Raw genomic sequence first — 25,940 nt, forward strand, 5'->3', positions numbered from 1 at the left:
GAAAGGAGCTCTACCACAGCAGGTAGACATCTGTAAAAAAAAACTTGGATTGGATATGGTACAGCTGATGATTCAACCCTTTTGGTCCTATCAAGACGAGAAAACCTATGGAGATCACTGCAGTGGACGGACATGTATTGAAAGTGACTGAAGTTATCCCAATAAGGAGACACCCTGGAATCTGAAGTTCACTTCAAGCAAACATTGCCTTTGCAAAGTTTGCCGTCGGAGATTTTCAGGGAACTTGATCCTGATTTTGGCGTGTGGAGGGCAGTCATTTTTGGGATACCAATCCACTGGAAGCTCCATACTCCCTGAAGCTGCTGGCCATATCATTAGTCTACCTGGTCTTCTAATTGGATATTAAAACCTCTGTCACCTATCGAATATCAATGCTGTTTCTTGATGTCACAGCTTGTACCCAAGTTGGTTTTACCTGCATTTTTCGAGATACAGTTTCTAAGAAATTACTGTATTTTCTATCAGCTGCCATCTGTGCTACTCATCACAGCATGAGATGTTTGCACAAACTTTAAAAGCTTTCCTAATTGAATGCAATGTCCTTGGATCTGTGAACCTGCCATGAACTGCACTCCCAATGCCACCATCACGCCACAGCTGGGCCTTGTCCTGAGCCCAGGGGCTGGAGACGGAGGTTCCCAGGACGGTGGTGGCGGTGGTGGTAGTGGTGGTGGTGGACTTTGGGTGACATCTCTGCTTGGTGTGACTCTGATGATCATGTGCGCCATGGGTTTGGTGGGCAACACGTACACGCTCATCATCACACGATCGGCCGCCTTGCGTAGGACAGGCTCCATGTACGTTTACATTGTCAACTTGGCTCTGGCGGACCTGCTCTACCTGTCCACCATCCCCTTCGTGGTCTGCACCTACTTCGCCCACGACTGGCTGTTCGGTGAGGCCGGCTGCCGCATCCTGCTGAGCCTCGACCTCCTCACCATGCACGCCAGCGTCTTCATCCTGGTTGCTATGAGCCTTGAGCGCTACCGTGCCGTGGCGAAGCCCTTCAGCGCGCACAGGTCCTCGACTCGTAAACGGAGACTAGCTGCAGGGGTTATCTGGGGGTTAGCCTTTGTGCTAACACTTCCCATGATGGTGATGATCCGCCTCAGTGAGGGGAAACCAACCGCGAGGGGTACGGTGAAAAGGATCTGCTTCCCTACATGGACCTATGATGCTTTCAAGGCTTACATCACCGTCCTGTTTCTGACCAGTGTTTTAGTTCCTGGATTGGTAATCGTCGGGCTGTATGTGGGGCTGGCTAGCCGCTACTGGGCGGTGCAGGCTAGCTTTGGAGGCAGCAGCCGGTCTGCCCGCAGGAGAGGACTCAAACAGAAAGTGGTGTCAATGATCTTTAGCATCGTGGTGGCCTACTGGGCTTGCTTCCTGCCTTTCTGGGGATGGCAGCTAGCCAAACTCTTCTCTCCGGAGTCCCTCAGTGCTTTGTCTCCGGCGGCTCATAATTACGTGAATTTCTTCGTCACGTGTCTGACGTACGGGAACAGCTGCATCAATCCATTTCTATACACTCTTCTGACCCGAAACTATAAAGACTACTTGGCCCAGAAAGGTCAGTCTGTGGGATCGAGCAGGGCTGACGCCGGGTCAGCTGTGACTACGCCACTGCAGGAACTTTAGTGGATGAAGAAATCCTCGCTAGGCATTGACACCCAAGTGAGGAATTGGTATTGACTGCTGGTTATCATCCAGAGAGAGGACATCTGTATTCTTGCTTCTTTGTACATAACCGGAAAGTGTCATATTTGTGAGACATTTGTAATCTGACGTAGCACTATCTACAAACTGAGTAAATTCTGAGAACATTTTAAGTTTCCTAAAGACGTTAAACCAGAGCCTTTGAGGATTCAGAGAAATCCAACACAGCAGGTGGATGTTTGCTAACACAAAAGTCAGTTTGAAGGCAGACGACACAAATGAGAGCATTTCATTTTTTGTTTTGTAATATACAACCTAAGCCTTATCCTCACATGTGCAGGACAGATGACTGTTATTCTACTCTTACAAAACACATTTCTATGTGATCTTTAGTCTACAAATACTTGGGTTCAATTGCCAGTTGTTACCTTAAATGCAAAGTACTTTTGAATATCTCTAGGGAAGAAATGCTGGTGACACAAATCGCATGTTCGATTGCTCCTTCCCTCTCCTATCTGCCGTACCACTTTAAACACACACATGTAAAGGATATTTCATCTGCGTCAAGGGAATGTGTTTGCATCGTGCCACATTCCTCAGCCTCGAGCCACGGCTTCTTTGAGTCCTCCTGCAAATTGTCTCTGAAAGAGCTGCTTCATCTCACCTCTGTCATATATATACTCCCTCTCTTTGCATTATCCTGTTTGATTCTCTATCACCTGCTCTATCCTTATAGTGCAACAACTCTAAATCAACAACGCCAAATTCATGATCAATGATTTCAGATCCGATTTGTCCTTTAGTTTTTATCCTTATTCTTCACGTGATCAATGTTTAGTACTGGTTTTAACAAACGTCCTTTTTGGACAAACTTGTGCTTAGAAATGATAGTGCTAGATAGCAGATTTATAGAGATTGAGGCGATATGTAAAGTCGTCGCCTGTAAAAATCATGCAGCTTCAATGGCTTTTATCTGGTTTTCACTCCATTAAATGTTTTAAAACATGCACTGGCTTTATTTTACAATTTACGATTTAAATCATAAGGAGATCTGAATCTCCGAAACACCTCCATTAAAGGTGTCACCGCCAGTGAATTATGACTGAAAACCTGTGTGTTGTGATGTTCAGGTGTATATCAGTATGTAGTGTCTCTGCTTTAAAGAGTCCTCTCCTGCTGATGTTCAGGTGTATATCAGTATGTAGAGTCTCTACTTTAAAGAGTCCTCTCCTGCTGATGTTCAGGTGTATATCAGTATGTAGCGTCTCTACTTTAAAGAGTCCTCTCCTGCTGATGTTCAGGTGTATGTCAGTATGTAGTGTCTCTGCTTTAAAGAGTCCTCTCCTGCTGATGTTCAGGTGTATATCAGTATGTAGTGTCTCTACTTTAAAGAGTCCTCTCCTGCTGATGTCCAGGTGTGTATCAGTATGTAGTGTCTCTACTTTAAAGAGTCCTCTCCTCCTGATGTCCAGGTGTATATCAGTATGTAGTGTCTCTACTTTAAAGAGTCCTCTCCTGCTGATGTTCAGGTGTATGTCAGTATGTAGTGTCTCTACTTTAAAGAGTCCTCTCCTGCTGATGTTCAGGTATATATCAGTATGTAGTGTCTCTACTTTAAAGAGTCCTCTCCTGCTGATGTTCAGGTGTATATCAGTATGTAGCGTCTCTACTTTAAAGAGTCCTCTCCTGCTGATGTTCAGGTGTATATCAGTATGTAGAGTCTCTACTTTAAAGAGTCCTCTCCTGCTGATGTTCAGGTGTATATCAGTATGTAGTGTCTCTACTTTAAAGAGTCCTCTCCTGCTGATGTTCAGGTGTATATCAGTATGTAGTGTCTCTGCTTTAAAGAGTCCTCTCCTGCTGATGTTCAGGTGTATATCAGTATGTAGTGTCTCTACTTTAAAGAGTCCTCTCCTGCTGATGTTCAGGTGTATATCAGTATGTAGTGTCTCTACTTTAAAGAGTCCTCTCCTGCTGATGTTCAGGTGTATATCAGTATGTAGCGTCTCTACTTTAAAGAGTCCTCTCCTCCTGATGTCCAGGTGTATGTCAGTATGTAGTGTCTCTTTATTTTTCTCATACTGTCTGTGCTGCAGCACCTCTTTTCACCCTCTGTCTGAAACCAGAGTCCAGCCTGCTCTGATTGGATAGCTGGCCGGCTCATAATAGAACACATGACAACAGGAAAGGGAAACCCCCAAAAGGCATAATAGGGCCTCTTTAATACTCCGCTGAGGTAAAATAGTCAAAAGAGATGACTGGTATCAGAATGTTGACTGTATGTGGAAGCGAGCCAAATCCAAACCAAGTGAAATACAGACAAAGAGTAAGACATGGAGACACATTTTTTTTCCCCCACAGCATTTATTAACGAACCCAGTGACTGATGGGATGTCGGAGCAGACACACTGAGCTACGCTGTGCTGTGGCTCCCTCCGATGGCCATTTCCTCTTATTACATACCACATATCTAGTGTAAAACAGACTGTTAAAGCTGAAGCTCTTCAAACTCTTGAAACTCTTCAAAAGCAACACACAAAAAAGGTGGACAGATCAAGACTTCTACTTGATCTTGATGCCGACGATCCTGGCGTCGCCGCTGACATCGAAGTGTTGGTACTTTACGTCTCCCAGGCGGTTGGGGAAGTTCAGCATGGAGCCGTCAGGAAGCTTGATGTAGAACTGCTCCATGCTGAAGTTGATGTGAAACTGAGGACAAAAAGAGAATACAGGATTTATCTTTCAGTACATACAAGGAAACAAAGCTAAGAGGACATGTGTGTATGTAAAACGAATGAGATAAGTGTGCTATCTGTCTTCCAGGGGCTATTGGGTTTATTGAGCCTGTAAACCCCTTCATGATTGCACAGCTCAGCGTCTGTTGAGTTACCAACTTTACAGTCCACTTCTTATGGGGAAATACATCATGAAATTTGGACTCCAGCCAAATGACTGCAATAAATACAGCAGAAGACCTTTGCTGATGAGCTGCCAAAGTATTTCATCAGATACACCGAGGTCAGTGTGTGTGAACTGTAATCAGAAGCCAAAGCAGCTTTGAATCTTTGTGGTATAAACATTGAATGGATATTAATTCTTCAGAAGTGATGACTCGGAGATGACTTATTTGCCATTTTTCATGTGGCTGAATGTATAACAATCTAAAACTGTTAAGAAATGTTAACTCAGAATTCTCTAAAAATAAATGGTCCGAATTATTCAGATAAATATCAAAATCAATATTCTTAGAAAAATGTTGGAAATTTATTATCAGAATTCTGAGATTTAAGAATAATTGGGATTATTTTTTTCCCAAAGTTCAGACTTTTTACTTTATTCTCAGAATTCAGAAATGTTCTTTTTTTTTATTCTGACTTAAAGCTCAGAACTAAAGATAAGTGTGGGTCATCTCACACATTGTTTCCACATGTTGCCCTAATCCTCTTCTGTACAATTAAATCTTATCACCAATTCAAAAAAAGAAATACAGAAATAAAAGGTCAAACTACAACGTATAGCGGAACCATTTCTATCTTGAATTAACTTTGTTATCCACCCTTTTTTTAGAATACTAACCATGATGTGTACTGTCTTTTACTGATGTGTATTGGGAAACCAATAGAAGGTCAGATTATGTAACTTCCGAGACCTGACATAACTCGTACTTCCTCTTATAAACAAAAAGGTGAAATAAAAAGCAATAAAATAAATGAATACTTGTTTTCCTTCATTTAAATAAATAAAAAACAGACTTCTTACAGATTACAGATATTGACTGCCTCCCAACACACCTTGCATTCCTCCCCACGCACAAAGGGGAAGTTTCCCTCTCGCATCTCGTCCCCCCAGCACCCCCCGGACATGGTGTTGAAGATGATGGTGTTTTCTTCCCCGTTGTAATCGAATCGGGGGTTGAAGTGCATCGCAACGTTCTCAGAGTCGTGGCCGATGTTGATGGCGAAGCTGCATGGGAGGTCAAAAAGGGAGGCGATGAGAAAGGGGGAAGAAGTGGATGAAACAATAACCTCTCTCAAAGAGCGTCGACTTCCTCCTCATTCAATGTGACAGAAGAATCTATATCTGTGATCTCTGAGGAGGCAGACTTACGAACTGCAGTCGTTGTTGGGCTTGACGCGGATCTTGAACTCATTCCCCTCCTTGAATGTCATGTTGGTGACTTTCTGTAGAGGGAAATAAGAAGAGACAAATGGTAGGGGTTACACAACTAGTCTCCTTTTTATTTTAGTACAGCTTAAGTTTGGATCAGACGACCAATTTGCGGGATGAAAGGGATAATAAATAAGAAGCCGGGCTAAATTTGGACTATTGACTGGTGGTGTATTTACTTATTTGGACGGATGGATCCTAGTAAAACTATCTTTTCAGAGACTGGATTTTAAGGGTTACAAAAAAAAGGTAGCGTTAGGGTTACACGACTAGTTGCGTTTCCATAATAGTACAGCCAGAGTTTGGACCAAACCAAGAGTACGGGGGGAAAGATTTGACAAGAGGCAGGATGAATTGTGAACTATTGACTCCTCTATCTGTATATTTTCTTCCAGTGAAACTAAAAGGATATCAACTTTGATCAGAAGATATTGAAATTAACAACAAGTCTGTTAATCTTCAGGTATAAAGAATGCTTTGTTTGGATCAGCCCACTAATATGGGGGATAGAGGAGATCATTTACAAGAGGAAGGGCTGAATATGAACCCCGGACTGCTCTGTTCTTCGTGGTCATCCTCGTAAAAAACATGGTATTTTAGTTTATTGGAAAAGGGCTCCACAAACAGGGCATCAATTTGAGTCTGAACAAATTTCCTTTTTAAACAAGCCTGTTAATCTTCAGGTATCAATACTCCTTTGGCATTGAATTCACACATTTTAAGAGATGAACATGAACGGCTGGAGGATGGATGATCGTAGCTGTTCCTGTTTTGACTGTTGATGATCAACCAGGGTGTACAAATGGCCCTCGGCTGTAAATGTACCGAAACAGGAAGGCCCTGTGTTTGTTCCTTGACACGTGGTTATCATATATAGACAATAAAACCATAAACACACACACTGACCTTCTGCCACGTTATATGTGCACACACTAAACAGGTACTGTCTCTTTAAAAAAAATACAAGTCTTACAAATAAAAACTAGCAAACCTGATAAAACACCTCAGATAGATTTTGAAGTTTCCAGGAAAACTATACGATACCACAGACAGAATAGTCTTCCTTGAACCTGTAATCAATAACTCCCATTCACCATCCTGTCCTTCCTGTCCCATATACGGCGGTGGTGGCAAAGTCCATAGGGGCTTGGCCTGGGAACTGGAAGGTCACCAGTTCAAGTCCCCGAAAGACCAAGTGCCACCGTGGTGTCCCTGAGCAAGACACTGGTTACCTACACTGCATAATGGCAGCCCACTGCTCCTAACACTAGGATGGGTCAAATGCAGAGACCGCATTTCGTTGTCCTAGTACTTGTACTCTGTGCAATGACAATAAAGTTGAATCTTCATCTTCATCTTCATATACCTGCACCACACCTATAGATACCCCATCTTTACCCCCCCACAATTCCCCTTATCTCCGATCAATGCTGGTTTATCATTGACTGCTAAGACTTGGAGTTGGAGAATAATTAAGACCAGTTGTACTCCATTATTTCCCATGAGGATTTTAGGACGTTGTTAGTGTTACGTTCTCTATATGGCAGCACAATACCTGTCTCGTATTGCCAAGCCATTACAATATTATATATTACGGGAGTGTCTTCTGTAAGTTAAACTGCTTTAGATTTACTAAATCTAAACGCATGGCACTTCCTTTGCAGACATGTATATTTTAAATTAGTTGCAGAGCTTTTGTTTCACAGTTGAAGTCTTGGTCACAGTATATCAGTTATTAAAGAATATTTGTTTTCTGTCCCTTGAATAAACTGTTAATGATTAACAACCTACTCCATAAAACTAAATACATGAGAAAGGTGCTAATGCAACCAAACCTTCTCTTTTCTCTCCTATCAAGCCATAAGGACATTTCAAATGTAGGTAAATCTGCGTTAATACCGCAAAGAATGGCATTCAAAGCTCTGTGAAATGGTCAACGTCCACCTTACTTACATACAATTTGTACTCTTCTATGTATTTAGAAATGTGGCACAATGAACTTTTCGATGGACTATGGCTTTAGAAACTGCAGAACATTTAGGAAAAGCAATCTAGCAATGGAGTGTCATACCGTCACCATGAAAGGACACAATACTAAATGCAGTTTACGTGTAGAATGAAGGAATATGAGGCTTTCCGCCCCGCTCACCATCTTGGCTGTCTTCAGGTGGCTGTCCCTCAGTGACAGAGCTCTGCCGGCAGGTGAGTCTTTATATAGCACCTGTGACGTTTACCTGGGACAGGAAGCAGCCAATGGGAGAAGAGTTGTAACAAAATATGACCAATCACTGGTGACTTCACCTTTCAAATCCAACTTTATTTCAGTATGGGCAATTATGTTTGGGCCTTGGGTCTCTTGAAATGCGCTATATAAATAACGGTATAATTACTTCAAAGTATGACTTTTTTTTATCCCATGTGTACTATCTGTGTTTCTGTCTTATTCTATTGCTGCTACACGATCCTGAATTTCCCTAAGGGGGTCAATAAAGGTCCATGTTATCTTATCTTATTTTACACAGCGCAATTTGGGTACTGTCCTTCATTTTTTTGGACTATAAGTTCACCAACATTAGTGTCAGACCTTCACATTTCCTCATTTTCCAAAAACTGAGAAGCAATGATGTTTTAAAAATGGCAGATTTAATAGCTATTTTCAGATTACGATTATTAAATATGGTTAAATAATGATGCATAATGACAATATTTGCCCCTGAATGTAATCACAGGGTCTTGCCAGTTTGAGCTGCAAACTCCCCGGCATGAAATGGATCACAATGTTTGAAACTACACATATCCACATTGTACCAGATAGAGTCGGAGGATGAAACCCTCTTCATTAGTCACATACATGCACACAGCAGAGCACACACAGTGAAATTGGTCCTCTGCATTTAACCCATCCTAGTACTAGGAGCAGTGGGCAGCTATTGTGCAGCGCCCGGGGAGCAATGGGGAGGGGGGATTGGAGGTGTTTGGTGCCTTGCTCAAGGGCACCACAGCAGGGCCTAGGAGGCGAACTGGGACCTCTCCAAGTAGCAGTCCACTTTCCATATTTTTTTACTTGAACCGGCGACCCTACGATTCCCAGTCCAAGCCCCTACTTACTGAGCCACTGCTGTACCATGGTCATACTTCGAAAAAATACTTGAAAGAAATTCAATTTGTCCTCATAATGAAACACAATAACTACTTATTTATTTACTATGAAATGTTTGTAAATGTTTTATATCTCTGGGCACCTGATGTAGGCTTAACTGAGAGGAAAATGTATGTAACACATGAGATACTGAGTTTTGAGTTCGGCTGTTATTAATTATTTTGCATTCAGATTGCCTTAATGCAGGGGTGTCCAAACTTTTTTCACCAAGGGCCAAATTCAGAAAAATATACGAGGGTCTGGGCGCCTTACTAGAGTTGAAGTATATTGCCTCTTACGTTAGGTTATAAGTTAGCAAAATCAATCAAATGTAGGGAAGTTATGCTTGATACTTGAACATGCTTTAGGAAAAAATCAGCCTACACCACAGCTGTCCGTAGGGCTCGCTCAGAGTGCTTACAATAAGGGGGAAATGAAGGGCATATTTCAAGCTTGTTATTTAAATCAGTTACTGGGCTTTTTTTTTTTATCAACTTAGATTTGTTAGAAAATGTTTTCAACTTTAATTGCCCGAATTTATTTGAAAAGTGGGCTCTTTAACTCGTGAAAAACAGTGTAGGCCTAATATATGTTTACATATCGTCTTGTGCTTGTACTTATTTAAGTACAATATAACACAAGCTCAAGTTTCATTCGTGGGCCATATGACATTATCCTCTTGATTTACCTGAGGGCCAATTTAAAATAGCCTGCGGGCCGCATTTGGCCCCCGGGCCGTAGTCTGGACACCCCTGCCTTAATGTGATATAATAACTAAAAGGTAATTGTATTTCTATTTTGGGATCAAACATAATGTAACAGCAGAACAGTTTGTGTGAAGAAAATACGTAATTAAATACTTAGAAAAAGTACAGGTGCGTGAGTGTGCTGGTTTCTGAAAGTAGGCCACAGTGTTTACGTAGCAGCCGCACTGACCGTAGTGGGCGTGGCTTTAAGAACAGTAGCCAATCATCTCTCTCCGTTTTATACTGGGCGGGGCCTGCATTCATCGCACAGACACCTAAACTAACCCGAATAAACTTAGCTCCTCAGCTAGTTAGCAACATATGGTATGTCTTCATTTCCTTGTTCTGTTATCACCTACCTCCGCTTCTTTAACCCTTTAACTTGAACAGTTTAGACTAAATGTACGGTCTATCATTTATAGCTATTATTTTCCTAACATAGGAACGTTAACGGTACATATTATAACGACAAGTTCGATGTTTGTTAGCATTAGCTAGCTTTTAGGTGGATTGTTTTTTTGTTGTTGTTTTGTTGTTTGTAACGCCTTTTGCAGAATACTTCAGCAATGCTGTGTTTGTGATGTGGTCATGCCAATAAAGCCCCCCTTGTACTGTATTGGACTGATAGTGAATCTAACTTCTGACTGTGCTAACGGCTAAGCTAGCTAGTTTGTTTATTTATTTTTGCTGCGTTTGCGTTGTTTCTCAGTTGAAATGGCGTCGCTAGAGGAGACAGAACCAACCACAGAACCAGAGAAATGCCCGGATGTAACACCAGCAGAGTCCATAGTGCCCGCTTGTATGTTTGCACCGGAGCGGGACTGTGCTGAAGATCCATGCGGGGAGGACGGCTTGGGAGACGGCGAGGGGACAAACGGAGAGACCGAGGATCACTTGGATTTAAGCAGCAAGGTGGGCCTCACTGCACATCTCTAAACGTGTTCCAGCAAAGATGGTGTTTGCTTTGATTCAATGAACTGTGCAGTAACACATCATAATATATGTATATGTATATATTGCATGAAAGCTGCATGAGATTATTATGCATTGTGCTGACTGTGCAAAACATCCAAAAGTGACACGTATGTAACTGCATGCTATCTAGCCATGGGGTATAATTTACTGTGTGTGCAAGCAGTTTGTATATTGGTATAGGGAGCAGCCTGGATATGCAATACTAAGATTAAGTATTGAGTGTTTTGCAGAGGCTTTAAACAAAAGCTAGCTATGCTGTGACTTGAAGACACTCACAACATACTTGTTTACTCTTGTTTGACCTTTCCTAATATCTTGACTTTTCAGCTGGTCCTTGTGAGTCCGACAGGGCAACAGTACGATTCATTACTACGGCATCTGAGGGAGCAGATTGATGAGGGCTGTGGAGAGACAATCTACGTGGTTGGGATGGGCTCAGGTAAGAGGAACTTTTATAGATTTTAACCAGAAAGTCTTGCATTGATCATACACGCTGCACATGATTCAATAACATGTCCCCTCAGCCTTAAACCTGGGGAGATAATGTTGCATGCTTGTTAAAGTATGCAGAGCTTTTCAACATGTCGTGATGTGGCTCCTCCATTCGGTAAAATGGTGGGGAAATGCTTACGTTACGAGCAGGTCAAAGATAACAGCTTCTGTTTGTATTTCCAGTAGATAAAGTCAAGTGTTTTATCCTAGAGCGACCCCTTCCTCCTCTCTGTCCCACCTTAATGACCTTTACTCATACTGTAATATATATAGACTTTCATGTGCATATACATTAGCTGTTTACACTGGAAACTTCTCTTAAAATGGAAGCAGTGTTAATTTCATGAGTGGAAATGGTGACAACATTTATTTATGAACAACTTTTTCCTTAATGAAGAGAATTAAAGGTTATTTATGGACACTTTTTACATGTTTATACAATAAAAAATCTATGAAATCTTGGGGGAAATTGCATTGTTTATAGACTAAAATGTCTAAAAGAATCCGTGTTAACTCTCACGAGTCTCTGATGTCAGCATTAGACTTTATTAATGACTGGAAATGATGACAAAATAAATTAAATCAGCTTATGTTGGATGAAAAATGAATGTGTTTTATATGTAATTACAATAAAACTCAATGAAATATCTCTTAATGTTCCTTAAAAAACCCCTCGTATATTAAAAAGATGTATTGAACAGTGGTGTAGTTTATAGACTTTAATGTCCAGAGCTTTAGTCAAATAAATTGATAGATCTGTTTTAAATCACATCTCATATCAGGACTAGACTTTAGTACAAGAATTTAAAACATGTTCTGTCAGCACCTGGTGAGGAAAGGGGGGGTTAGGGTTCTGAAAGCCCCTCCCCAGTGAGAGGGAGCTTCCCGTCAGCTGTGGCGGTGACCCCATTTGTTTGCTGTTCAGACCCTCACATTCACCAGGGCTTTTGTGGCAGTTATTTTCTGCCTGTTGGCGGGTCAAAGTGCATGAGTGAAAGGGTGTCATTTTCCCCGAGTCAGCACTGGGAGTGTCTCTACTACACAACCAGTCCTGCCTGTCTGTCTGTCTGTCTGTCTGTCTGTCTGCACAGTTAGCCTTCTGACCTGCCTGGTTCTCCTTGTTTCTGTGTCTAGACGGCTTTACTACGAAGCCACATTAGTGAAATGTTGAGCCTGCAGCTACGGTTGTGTTCTAAAGGCGGCTCTCTTTTAAACTGGCCCGACGTTACGCCCTGACGGCGTACGGTGCAGACCTAACCTGGTCCGGACTGGTTTATGTTCAGAGTTTCAGATTGAAATCTAATCACTAACTAACTCCTTTTGGATATGATTCCACTCCGTAGCAGTAGCAAACATAAGTTGTTACGTGTTTCTTTATTAATTATATCGTACTCATTACTTTAACCATCAAGGAACTGGTAGCAATTGTAAGCCTAGCATAAAGTTAGCACCGTATAAAAGACGGCTCTGTGTGCGTTTCTCTTTGCCTTTCCACTCCTGGCCCCTGTTCATACTTCATGGTCCTCCCTCTCTCTCCTCTGTTCAGATGGGGGAGACTACGGCCTGGACGAGAAGGACATGGAGGCGTCGGTGGCCACGGTGCGGTCGCTGTGCGAACAGATCGAGGCCGACCTGATCTTCCTCAGAGAGCGGACGGACACCGGAGGAAGGATCCGAGACTACCTCATCCGCAGGCGCGTGGGTGAGCAGGACTTCCTGGAAGTCAGGTAAGGACTTTAATCTGCACACTAAATAAAGCGTTTCTGATTCCTGATAGCTGTCACTCACCCTGTTTCCTCTGCTCCTCAGGGTGGCGGTGGTGGGGAATGTGGACGCGGGGAAGAGCACTCTGCTGGGGGTTCTGACCCACGGTGAGCTGGACAATGGCAGAGGCTTTGCTCGCCAGAAGCTCTTTAGGCACAAACATGAAATGGAGAGTGGCAGGACCAGCAGTGTGGGCAATGATATCCTGGGGTTTGACCAGGAGGGAGAGGTGAGCTTCTGCCAGCGCCCGGGACTTACTGTAGGAGTCTGGGACGGTGAAATGGAGAGCGTTAGTGTTTCTGCTAAATATGTTTACACTCATGTGCCAATCAGATTAGATCCTAGTACAGTGTACTGTTCAAATTTGTTAGTTAATTTCTTCAGTTCTCTGCCACTTTAATTTTAACAGACGTTTGACTCATTACCGGATATCCAAACCAGGGTTTGAAGAGAGACTTTAAAATCATAATTGATTGTATAACTACTCAATATTCAAGCTTTACTCCTTTTAGAGTGATTTAAAGTCAGTATAACTCCTAAACCTAAAAGCAGCAAAGGTTCAAAAGCATTTTCCATTAAGATAAGAAACCAGTATTAGTTTTTTTATTTATGTATTTCAGACGGGATGATGCACATTAATTAACTTGAGCACCTTTTAGTCCATCATGTGCTGTATAATTGTGCCAGATTTACCGTCTGATTTTCATCTGCAGCGCCTGGCAGGTCGATGTCATTTAAAGAAAACAAACAATAGCACAATTAAAACAAATGGATGCACAATTACAGCATGAATGAAAGCACGTCGGCTCAATAAAATGCACAAACACAGAGTAAAAGCACGGATAAAAGCTGATTATTATTGAGCGATCTGTAACCGCTGTCCGTGCTTCTGCTCCTGCAGGTGGTGAATAAGCCCGACAGCCACGGCGGCGGCCTGGACTGGACGAAGATCTGTGAGAAATCCTCCAAGGTCATCACCTTCATCGACCTGGCGGGCCACGAGAAGTACCTGAAGACCACGGTGTTCGGCATGACGGGACACCTGCCCGACTTCTGCATGCTGATGGTGAGAGAGGAGGAGGAGGGGGGGGATGAGGGGGGGGGGGGGGGTCAGGCACACTTTCTTGGGACTTCCTATTGTTTTGGTTTGTTTTTTGACCCTCTGTTTCCCCCCCTTCTTCTCCTCTCAGGTTGGCAGTAACGCCGGCATCGTGGGGATGACCAAAGAGCACCTTGGTCTGGCTCTGGCCCTCAATGTGCCGGTGTTTGTCGTGGTGACTAAGATAGACATGTGTCCGGCCAACATCCTGCAAGGTGAGCACACCCAGCACTGTATTGTTAAGCCCTGCCCAGTTTCCGGTGGAAAAATAATAGTGTCTTCACGCCTTGAAGCTGCTGAGTCATATATTGCACCTCCGACAACAAATAGATCCAGAGCTCCGGTTTCTTTACTTCGTCTCCAGAAAAAAGGAGAGTAAAAGAAAGGGTCAGAAATCTCAGTCTCAGTGTCAGCCTGCTGCCTGCCACTCGTCCCCCGGCAGGACACCCATCCCCTATTTACTCTCCGTAAGCTGTCTCTGCCGTCTGACCAGACATCTGACCCCAGCTCCATATCTCTGGACTCAGTAAACCCTTTCTGACCAACAGAGAAGTTGTTTCCTGGCAGCACTTTAACATTTTAGGGGGAGAATCTGCAACATGTGTTCAGACTCCTCTCTATGAAGTCAGTTATTAGAGACAGTAATGTTATGTGATTCCAGCTTTATTAACCCTCCCTCAGCAAGACGTTCTGTTGTTAAAAACACAATAACTCCCACTGCTTTAATGATGTTAATGCAGTTGGTGTGAAACCCCACACTCCCTCTCAATAAGAGCCTCTCCAGAGTTCTGTTTGCTTAAAACACAAATCCCTGCAAGAGCAAATCAACAAGCAAATGTGAGCAGGCCAGAAACGCAGGCAGTCTTCATAATGAACTATGATTAAATATGCTTTAAAGGAGGGACGTTAGATATAAAGCACCATTTATATTAAACCCCTCTCTCTTATTATAGAGATGGTACTTTACTCCGTCTGAAGGATTTTACTGTAGAAGAGTGACGGCCATTGCTTTTGGGTCCTAAATAACTTGATGCATTTTCTATGTTTCTGCAGAGACGCTGAAGCTGTTGCAGAGGCTACTAAAGTCCCCCGGCTGCAGAAAGATCCCCGTGCTGGTCCAGAACAAGGACGATGTCATCGTGACAGCGTCCAACTTCAGCTCCGAGAGGTGAGAGGACAGCGGAGGGACGGGAAGACTCACATATATATCTTCCAAAGAAAGGGAAAGGGAGAAGAGGAAGTGTCTTTAAGATCTTGATCTACAAGATTAAAGAGACACACACGTTAGTTTCACATTAAAGGAAGTGGATGCAAGTAGTACTGGGAGTAAAGTCTTTAAAATCATAGTGAAAAGAGAGATTTTAACACACTATCCACAATTGTTTTCATTAAAATGCACTTTTACTGTCTGCAACTCTTCATGTTTATCTTTAAAACAGCATGCAACGAAGTACTAAAACAAGTGTGTGTGTGTGATAGTATAATATATATTAACTTTAGCCAATTGTGACTCCTGTATATTATGTATATATTGTATGTTTTTACCATACAAAATGTATAATAGCCCTAAGCAATGTACTGAAATGATTTCAGAGCAGGTATACTAACTGTTGAAGCCTTAAGGGCTCATTACACTACTCCGTAGCTATCCGTCAATCCGCCCCCCTGGTCACGCAGAGGCTCATGAACCTTTCGAAGTTCTCCGTGGGGATGTCGGATACGCAATGCAATTAACCGCCCGATCAGTAGGTGTCGCTACGCAAGATGACCTAATCTCACGACGTCTATCGTGAAAGTCGTTGATTGTTTAACTTCCGGCTCCGTTCCACACAGTGAACAATGGCCAGGCATCTCTGTTATAGCACTGTAAAAGGGTACTTAATACTTCAGCTTCAGTTTGTATTTAGGCTAGTCAATGCTTATTGTGTATTGTATGTATGTGTATTCATATTTATGTGATTGTTTATTAATCCCTAAATGAATCTTGGGCTCATATTGAATTTCCTACATTGGTTCTGTGCATTCGTCTTGTAATGACGGTGCTGGAGGGTCTTTATTAACAGTTATACTTTCCTCCTCCGCCTCTCTCTCTGCAGGATGTGTCCCATCTTCCAGATCTCCAATGTGACGGGGGAGAACATGGACCTGCTGAAGATGTTCCTCAACCTGCTCTCCTCCAGGACCAACTTCAACAACGACGAGCCCGCCGAGTTCCAGATAGACGACACTTACTCTGTACCGGTACGGAATAACTCTTCCAACTCCCCGATGTTTGTTTCTTTCCCTCAGCTGAGTCCCTCCGTTCTGTTGTGGCTCCTGAAAGAGGTGACAGGGAAAACGACACCTTGAGCAGTGAAGGTTTGAGAGCTCTGAATGGATCACTGAACAGCAGTAAGGGATTTTCACTGTGAAGCGGTCACTGCCTTACATATGAGATCAAATAAAAACCAAAGCATGTCAGACTTTGAGAAAAGGATGATATGCTGTAAAGTTTCTGAACTTCTAGAATTTACTCACCTTTTTCAAAAAGTGTGATTTTTTAAAGATGATGCATGATGAAATGCAGAATTTTTAGGAATAAGTATAATTTATGAAAAGTGGAAATTTGAAGAGAAAATGGAAAGGAAACAAAAAGTGTGAATTTTGTCAAGAAGATGTTTAGGGCCACGTGAAGAAGAGTTGCAACAAGGAGAACATAGTGGGACACTTTTAAAAGTCGACATTTTGAACACAAATCAGAAATTTGAAGAAAAAAAGGCAGATTTTTTTAGGAAAAAGTGATAATGTTGAAAAACAATCTGAAATGTAAAAGTTGAAATTTAGAAAGAAATCTGAAAAAATGTGATCTTTTAAAAAAGTGATACTTTTGGAGAAATAGTCAGAAACTCTTAAAAGTGGACATTTGTAAAAAAAATCTGAACTAGAAAATAGAAAGGAAAGAAAAAGTGTGAATTTTAAAAAGAAGAGGATTAGGGCCACGTGAAGAAGGACCTAGAATAATGAGACAATAGCGGGACAAAACACTGTATTCCTGCTGTCACCCTCGTACGGTATTTTAATGTTTGCACACATGACGTCCTCCTAGTGTGAGCACAACTAGTAAGGCCTCTAGGAGAATTACAAAAAGCGACCTCTCCTCTCAAACACAAGACAGTCACAAGTAGAGCAGTAGAATCGGAGGATGAGACCCTCTTTATTGGTCACATACATGCACACAGCAGGCAATGGGGAGGGGGGATTGGAGGTGTCCGGTGCCTTGCTCAAGGGCACCACAGCAGGGCCTAGGAGGTGAACTGGGACCTCTCCAAGTAGCAGTCCACTTTCCATATTTCAAGTCGAGGGACTTGAACCGGCGACCCTACGATTCCCAGTCCAAGCCCCTACTGACTGAGCTACTGCTGGACGAGGAAGGAAGTCGGTTTGTTTCTCCTCCCCAGAGCTTACAGCTCTTTACATTTCAAACACTTAACACGATTTCCACTTCCATGTGGAGAAGCTTCAGCATTCAGACATACTTTGTAGAGTACGATATGCTCCAGTCTTCCCACTGAAGCAGCCCGATGAACACTGTGTCTGTTCTCTCTGCAGGGCGTGGGCACAGTGGTGTCGGGGACTACGTTACGTGGAATGATACGGCTCAACGACACGCTGCTGTTAGGCCCCGACCCGCTGGGAACCTTCATCCCCATCGCCGTGAAGTCCATCCACCGCAAGAGGATGCCCGTCAAAGAGGTGCGGGGGGGACAGACGGCGTCCTTCGCCCTCAAAAAGGTTTGTGGGAGAAACGAAGAGTCGGAGTCACTATGGCTTTAACTCCGGTTTGGCTTCATGTGTCTTTTTTTGTGTCTCCTCAGATCAAGCGCTCGTCGATACGGAAAGGCATGGTGATGGTTTCCCCAAAGCTGATGCCTCAGGCCACCTGGGAGTTTGAGGCTGAGATCTTGGTGCTCCATCACCCCACCACGATATCACCCAGATACCAGGCCATGGGTCAGTGTCCACACAGATCCCTTACCTCAGAGCATTAGAATATAACACTGTAAAAACACACAGACGCACTGCAGACACTCCAGAGAGAGATGGTTCTAACAAATGTGTGTCCATGGCATGACAGATAAAGTCGCCGCTTTATTCATGTCAAATGCTCTTATTTTGAAGGTGGACGGAGCAGCTACATCGTTAGCTTAGCCTAGCCAGATCATTAGTTAATGGTCCCACTAACAGGTATCAGCTGGTAGTTATTTCAGCAGCATTTTGATGCCTTTATTCCAATTAAATCACAGCAAAATGAGTCTTAACCACTGTGGTAAACGAGATAAGTGCAGCTGACTTGTGACCTGCCACAGCTCTCACTCTTAGCTCCCGTTTTGGGTGCATTCACACATGATTTTATGAGTTCCTGCTTAATGCCTGACACACTCCTCTCTTGATCCCATCAGTGCACTGCGGCAGCATCAGGCAGACGGCCACCATCCTCACCATGAACAGAGACTGTCTGCGGACGGGGGACAAGGCCACGGTCCACTTCCGCTTCATCAAGACCCCCGAGTACCTGCACTGTGACCACAAGCTGGTGTTCAGGGAGGGACGCACCAAAGCTGTGGGCACCATCACCAAGGTACTGGAGCTGCAGCTAGGGACACCCCTGATGGCCCTGTGTGTGACACTGGTAAACCGACTCTCTGTGTGTGTGTGTGTGTGTGTGTGTGTGTGTCTTCAGCTCCTCCAGGCTGTGAACACGCAGGCAGCGAAAGCCCAGCAGGCCAAGATGCTGTCCAATAAGAAGATGTTTGGCACAGGAGCCAATGAGGAGGCTGGATCCTCAGAACGACCGCCCAGTCCGAACTCAGCACAGCTACCAGTGAGTAGACCAACCTCTGACGTGTATCCAGTAAACACTCTGTTTTTAAAGGTCATTGCACCAAAACTGATCCATCTACTACACATGTTCTTGCCAATCCCGTTACATTTTTTAACAACTCAGTTTGGATTACCTTTTGTTATGCTACGGGTCATTTTGGTTTTGTAAAAGAGGTTCCTTTTCTTATCTAAATAAAATAAAAGAAACAAATATGAATGTAAAATATATAACTGTAGGAAAAATGTATTGAAATATAATGCACACACTGAAATATGGTTTCTGTTTTAGAATGAAATTAAATAAAAGATAAATAAAAAAGGGAAAAATAAATACATTATTATAAAATTATAAAAATGGAATTAAAGATAAATAAAATAAAATGGTGAAGAAGTGATTTCAGATAGATTAAGAATTCAAATAGATTTCAAGATAGATTCAAAGTATTCACGCTGAACTGTTCATGTTGAAAGCTGCTTTTTCATTTCTACCGGTTTCTGTTTCTATCTGCCACAACCCTCACTCTTCATCTCCTCGTACCCTCACTCTTCATCTCCTCGTACCCTCACTCTTCATCTCCTCGTACCCTCACTCTTCATCTCCTCGTACCCTCACTCTTCATCTCCTCGTACCCTCACTCTTCATCTCCTCGTACCCGTACCCTCACTCTTCATCTCCTCGTACCCTCACTCTTCATCTCCTCGTACCCTCACTCTTCATCTCCTCGTACCCTCACTCTTCATCTCCTCGTACCCTCACTCTTCATCTCCTCGTACCCTCACTCTTCATCTCCTCGTACCCTCACTTCCTTCATCTCCTCGTACCCTCACTCTTCATCTCCTCGTACCCTCACTCTTCATCTTCTCGTACCCTCACTCTTCATCTTCCTCGTACCCTCACTCTTCATCTCCTCGTACCCTCCACTCTTCATCTCCTCGTACCCTCACTCTTCATCTCCTCGTACCCTCACTCTCAGCGCCGTCCCCCCACTCTTCATCTCCTCGTACCCTCACTCTTCATCTCCTCGTACCTCACTCTTCATCTCCTCGTACCCTCACTCTTCATCTCCTCGTACCCTCAGTCTTCATCTTCTCGTACCCTCACTCTTCATCTCCTCGTACCCTCACTCTTCATCTCCTCGTACCCTCACTCTTCATCTCCTCGTACCCTCACTCTTCATCTCCTCGTACCCTCACTCTTCATCTCCTCGTACCCGTCTCACTCTTCATCTCCTCGTACCCTCACTCTTCATCTCCTCGTACCCTCACTCTTCATCTCCTCGTACTCTCACTCTTCATCTCCTCGTACCCTCACTCTTCATCTCCTCGTACCCTCACTCTTCATCTCCTCGTACTCTCACTCTTCATCTCCTCGTACTCTCACTCTTCATCTCCTCGTACCCTCACTCTTCATCTCCTCGTACCCTCACTCTTCATCTCCTCGTACTCTCACTCTTCATCTCCTCGTACTCTCACTCTTCATCTCCTCGTACCCTCACTCTTCATCTCCTCGTACCCGTACCCTCACTCTTCATCTCCTCGTACCCTCACTCTTCATCTCCTCCTACCCTCAGTCTTCATCTCCTCGTACCCTCACTCTTCATCTCCTCGTACCCTCACTCTTCATCTCCTCGTACCCGTACCCTCACTCTTCATCTCCTCGTACCCTCACTCTTCATCTCCTCGTACCCTCACTCTTCATCTCCTACCCTCACTCTTCATCTCCTCGTACCCTCACTCTTCATCTCCTCGTACCCGTACCCTCACTCTTCATCTCCTCGTACCCTCACTCTTCATCTTCTCGTACCCTCATTCTTCATCTTCTCGTACCCTCACTCTTCATCTCCTCGTACCCTCACTCTTCATCTCCTCCTACCCTCACTCTTCATCTCCTACCCTCACTCTTCATCTCCTCGTACCCTCACTCTTCATCTCCTCGTACCTCACTCTTCATCTCCTCGTACCCTCACTCTTCATCTTCTCGTACCCTCACTCTTCATCTCCTCGTACCCTCACTTTTCATCTCCTCGTACCCTCACTCTTCATCTCCTCGTACCCTTACTTTTCATCTCCTCGTACCCTCACTCTTCATCTCCTCGTACCCTCACTCTTCATCTCCTCGTACCCTCACTCTTCATCTCCTCGTACCCTCACTCTTCATCTCCTCGTACCCTCACTCTTCATCTTCTCGTACCCTCACTCTTCATCTCCTACCCTCACTCTTCATCTCCTCGTACCCTCACTTTTCATCTCCTCGTACCCTCACTCTTCATCTCCTCGTACCCTCACTCTTCATCTCCTCGTACCCGTACCCTCACTCTTCATCTCCTCGTACCCTCACTCTTCATCTCCTCGTACCCTCACTCTTCATCTCCTCGTACCCTCACTCTTCATCTTCTCGTACCCTCACTCTTCATCTCCTCGTACCCTCACTCTTCATCTCCTCGTACCCTCACTCTTCATCTCCTCGTACCCTCACTCTTCATCTCCTCGTACCCTCACTCTTCATCTCCTCCTACCCTCACTCTTCATCTCCTACCCTCACTCTTCATCTCCTCGTACCCTCACTCTTCATCTCCTCGTACCCTCACTCTTCATCTCCTCGTACCCTCACTCTTCATCTTCTCGTACCCTCACTTTTCATCTCCTCGTACCCTCACTCTTCATCTCCTCGTACCCTTACTTTTCATCTCCTCGTACCCTCACTCTTCATCTCCTCGTACCCTCACTCTTCATCTCCTCGCACCCTCACTCTTCATCTCCTCGTACCCTCATTCTTCCTCTCCTCGCCTCCTCCTCTCTGTCTCCTTGCCTCCTCCTCTCTGTCTCCTCGCCTCCTCCTCTCTGTCTCTTCTCCCCTTCCTGAATCTCCCTCCCCTTTAACACTCTCTCTCTCGCTCTGCCTCCCTGTCACGCTGCGTCAGACAGAGGAGGAGGCCCTTTGTAAAGACGGGAACAAAGAGAACAAGGTAAAGACGTTTCTGCCGAGTCACGACGAGGCGCCGTCTGCTGAAGCCTGGATGTTGTTGGTTTCTTTACTCCTTTCAAACCAGTGTTTTCTGAGCATGCAAACTCCATTCAGTCTGAAACCTGACACACACAGTTTTCACAGAAACTACAGGACCTTCTTTTTTAATACTGCATTAATGCTAACACACCTCTGCTTATATTGCAATACATGCTTTATGTATTGAAGTACCATGTCCACATGTGAACACTTACTTCTTTATTTAGTTTGATTTATTTGACGTTTTTTTCTGCACATTTGTATTTTATATGGTATTTTGAAGTATTTCCTCTTTTGTTGGACATTCTTACTTTAACTTTTGTTTATGTATTTAATATTTGATTATTCACTTCTTCTCTTTATGTAATAATTGTTATTCTATTCAAAATAATATTGTATTGGAAATTGTTTTATTTGAATATCAATTCATATATTTTACTCTGCCTTTTATTACTGTAACTTCTTATGTTCATATACATTTTATTATTATGATGTTTTTTTATTTTTATTTACATTTCCTTTTATACAATGGAGTAACTCGCCAAATCCAGTTTCCCCCGGGATAAATACGTATCTCTTCCTTGTCGTTAACATCGACCTGCTTCCAGGCCAGCAGCTTCTTGGAGGAAACCCTGAACCAGTTACTGAACTGGATCCCAATGTGTTTCACCCTTTATTTCCCTGTACTTAATGAAGTGTTGTCCTCGTTCATGATGTCAAAGGTCAGCATGTGTTCCTCCTCTTATCACAAGAACCTGCGATAAGCTTCCTATTTTTTGTATTTCATATTTTTATTCAACATTTTTACTTTAACTTTTGTTCATGAATTAAAACATGTATTTAATCTTCTATTATTCACTTCTGTTGATATAATAATTGTCATTCTATTTAAAATACTCTTTATTAGAAATGATTTTATTTCTATGTAAATTCATATATTGTGTTTTTATTGCACATTCTTTAACTTCTCATTTTTATGTGAATATAAATATCATTATTATGATGATGTTTTAGAGTCTGTATTTATATTTCATCTTCTAAAATTGAGTAACTCACCAATCCAGTTTGCCCCGGGATAAATGCATATCTCTTCATTCTCGTTAACATCGACGTGCTTCCAGGCCAGCAGCTTTTTGGCGGGAACCCTGAACCAGTTACTGAACTGGATCCCAATGGGATTTTTGGTTTAACAGATAATGTACCCTTTATTTCCCCTTGTTTTTTTCCCTTGTACTTAATGAAGTGTCGTCCCTGGTCATAATGTGTCAAAGGTCAGCATGTGTTCCTCCTCTTATCACAAGAACCTGCAATAAGCTGCAATAACAATTTCAGAAATGTTTTCCCTATGAAGAGATCTAAGACCACTCCTCCACCACAAACATCCAATGGGATTGCAGAAAAACCACAGACCTGATTTCGGGCTAAAACACTGGAGCAATAACCCGGAGATGAGGAAACCGGTAGAGAAATCAGTTAGATTAAATGCTGCACCACTCTGTTAGCATCCTACATTATACGAAACATGTATATGTATGAAGTGAGGACATTGTGGGGGCTCACCACCTCCACTAAAATGTCCTGAAGCATTGTGACTGTTCTTCTCTGTAACCAAATGTTTACCCTCTTGTCCGTTCAATCCCAAAGCACAACTTCCCGTTTCCTGCTGTCTTCAGTTTGTCTCTGCACCATGTGTCTCACTGGGGTCTCCTGTGTGTCTGCAGATGAAGTCTGGAGGTGGGGGCCGCCGGAGAGGAGGTCAGAGACATCGAGGGAAAGGAATAAACGCTGCAACAATCTCCACAGCGGTGCCTGCAGGAGCGGCAGGAACCGCCTGATCAGCATCTCTTAATCTGCAGGGCGGTGGCTGCGACTGCGACTGCGACTGCACGGCCTCTGGATGGAAACGTGTCCTTAATATAATAACTCATCGAGAGAGAGACAACTTCTTCCACATTGAGACGATGTAAAGCTGTATTTGTGTAACCCGTGGGCTGCTGAGGAGGATTTTTATCTAGTTTGATTGCAGTTCCTTGCGATTTGAAATGCATTATATAACCTTTTTCTATTTGCATACAGACGTTTGGGGGGTGTTTGTAGTTCTTTCATTAGCATTATCTGAGACCAGCAGAGGCAGAGCAGTCACTCCCCCCCCCCCCCCAACGTACTCTATCCTTCACAATCATATATGTTTGTTCCTGTGTTGCTCATGTGCTGTTCATCGTCTCCACATGACGTTCATTAACCGTTTTCTCGGGCTTCCATGTCAGTGACAGGAAGAGGAAGTAGCTCCATGAGACGAGCAGTTCACAGAGGCGATTGGTTAAAACGAAAAGGGAATTAATGCCAACCTTAGAATAGACCCAACAGCTAGGTGATCTCTAAATATTGTAGATATGAAAACTTGCCTTCCTGGTGTCACAGGGGTTCAGTGAGGTTTGTTTACAGGCAGCAGAAAAGTTATTGTCCTATCCTGAACCCGCATATAAAGAGCAGTGCAGGGACGACGTGGATTTGTACGCCAACCCGGAAGTTAGATCTGCAAGGGCTCCCTCCACGAATAGTCAATGAGATTTCTCCATGTGGTTTTGGGCTGTGAAGGAACTACTGATCACTTCTGTGCAACCACCATTTTTAATATGAGGTATTTGATGCAACCCAGAAAACATTCTGAAAACCATAGCCTTTCGTACGAGGGAACAGGAAGTGCTAAAATGCAGATGTATTTCCAGGTTTTAGGACTCATCCCTGCACCGCTCTACTGTCCACAGGGGGTCTCTCATGAGACACATCGTAGATAAAGAGCAAAACCGTCTCTCGTCCATTTCCCCCTCACATGCTCTGTGATTAATCCTGCCATAGAAAAGTCATGTTGTCAGTCAGACCTTCCTTTCTGGAGCTGATGTTGCAGATCAGAGAGAAGCCCGACATGCCCTCGTTTTCCCCCGAAGTAGTGTCAAAGTTAACGTGTGCAGACTTCTTGGTTTGCTTGGAGATATCTGAACACAAGCACAACTTCCTTCCATTTCCACTCTCAGAAATACACAATCAGATTATTCATCTGGCCGTGGTGTTCCACACTTAAAATGTAAACAAAAGAAGCCCAGGAAGAACGTCTTTGAGTCGCTGAGAGCAGATTTTACTGGGACGTAAAGGTCTCTAGGATGTGCCCACCATCTCTCAAAGCTTCGAGGGTCAAACCCAGACGTGTGTCAGACACAGGAACTCCGAGATGACAGTCTTTGTGGTTCTATTTAATCAATGATGAGCAGATATTTTACAGGACTCAGTGTTGGGTTTGCAGAAGTTAATGAGCCAGATGAAGATGAACAGAAGCTGCTTTTGTTAAGGGTCTAATTACATCGTCTGATGGTCTCTGAAAAAAGCTCCAATAATCCATCAATCTAGACTCAAATGTCACCCAGTTGCCACATTTTGTTTGCATGTTCCACTGATTTTATCCAGTGGTTCCATAGTTCCCAGTTGATATTGAAGAGAAACTACATAAGTGTGTGTGGGGCTTCTTCAACCGCCCCAATGTCCCCTTCCCATGTTGGTATGATGATGGTCAGTCTTCTCCGAGCGTCTGTAAAGCCACTGAATGAAACATTTGATCAAAGATCACAAACAAACTGCCAGAATATTACAGTTGAACTATTCTTTGTTTCTGAAGGGACACTTTGTGTGTGTTTGTCCGTTGTTGTGCAAGGATGAAAAAAAGACTCCATTTAAATTAAGTGGTGCCAGTTTGTGTTGTAAATCCTTTTAAATAAAGATGTTATAGAAAACTGACATGTGGAAAGTGCTTCTTACTTTACTGGAGTATTTATGAGTATTGTTTTATGCTCCTCTGTACTTTTACTCCACTACATGTATTTATCACCTTCAGTTGCTAGGCAGATTAGGATTACTGATGGTAAATATAATCTCCCTTAAATCAGACTGTAGTTCACCTGCAGTAAATCCAGCAGCTACCCTGCAGTATACAAAGCATTCAAACTAGCTGCACCTTTACCAGCT

General features: G+C 43.4%; 3 protein-coding genes across 3 annotated transcripts; 2 read left to right on the plus strand and 1 right to left on the minus strand.

Annotated features, from left to right (window-relative positions):
• Positions 1 to 582: 582 nt before the first annotated feature.
• Positions 583 to 2,526, plus strand: uts2r4 (urotensin-2 receptor 4). Its single transcript, XM_063880839.1, has one exon. It carries the CDS (start codon positions 583 to 585, stop codon positions 1,657 to 1,659), a length of 1,077 nt encoding a protein of 358 aa, XP_063736909.1. The 3' UTR covers positions 1,660 to 2,526.
• A 1,495-nt stretch (positions 2,527 to 4,021) lies between these two features.
• On the minus strand, positions 4,022 to 8,043 carry lgals2b (lectin, galactoside-binding, soluble, 2b). The gene is made up of 4 exons (XM_063880890.1): positions 7,994 to 8,043; positions 5,785 to 5,858; positions 5,469 to 5,640; positions 4,022 to 4,386 (listed from the first exon to the last, which is right to left on the minus strand). Exons 1-4 carry the CDS (start codon positions 7,994 to 7,996, stop codon positions 4,240 to 4,242), a joined length of 396 nt encoding a protein of 131 aa, XP_063736960.1. The 5' UTR covers positions 7,997 to 8,043; the 3' UTR covers positions 4,022 to 4,239.
• A 1,935-nt stretch (positions 8,044 to 9,978) lies between these two features.
• LOC134862731 (GTP-binding protein 1-like) lies at positions 9,979 to 25,712 on the plus strand. The gene is made up of 14 exons (XM_063880778.1): positions 9,979 to 10,053; positions 10,439 to 10,641; positions 11,032 to 11,143; positions 12,743 to 12,923; positions 13,006 to 13,189; positions 13,862 to 14,026; positions 14,151 to 14,274; positions 15,113 to 15,227; positions 16,156 to 16,300; positions 17,648 to 17,830; positions 17,914 to 18,049; positions 18,499 to 18,677; positions 18,780 to 18,920; positions 23,645 to 25,712. The coding sequence occupies exons 2-14, from the start codon at positions 10,444 to 10,446 to the stop codon at positions 23,756 to 23,758; spliced, it is 1,977 nt and encodes a 658-aa protein (XP_063736848.1). The 5' UTR covers positions 9,979 to 10,053; positions 10,439 to 10,443; the 3' UTR covers positions 23,759 to 25,712.
• Positions 25,713 to 25,940: the final 228 nt, after the last annotated feature.

The sequence above is a fragment of the Eleginops maclovinus genome, chromosome 4, assembly GCF_036324505.1.
Source record: "Eleginops maclovinus isolate JMC-PN-2008 ecotype Puerto Natales chromosome 4, JC_Emac_rtc_rv5, whole genome shotgun sequence".
Lineage (NCBI taxonomy): Eukaryota > Metazoa > Chordata > Actinopteri > Perciformes > Eleginopidae > Eleginops > Eleginops maclovinus.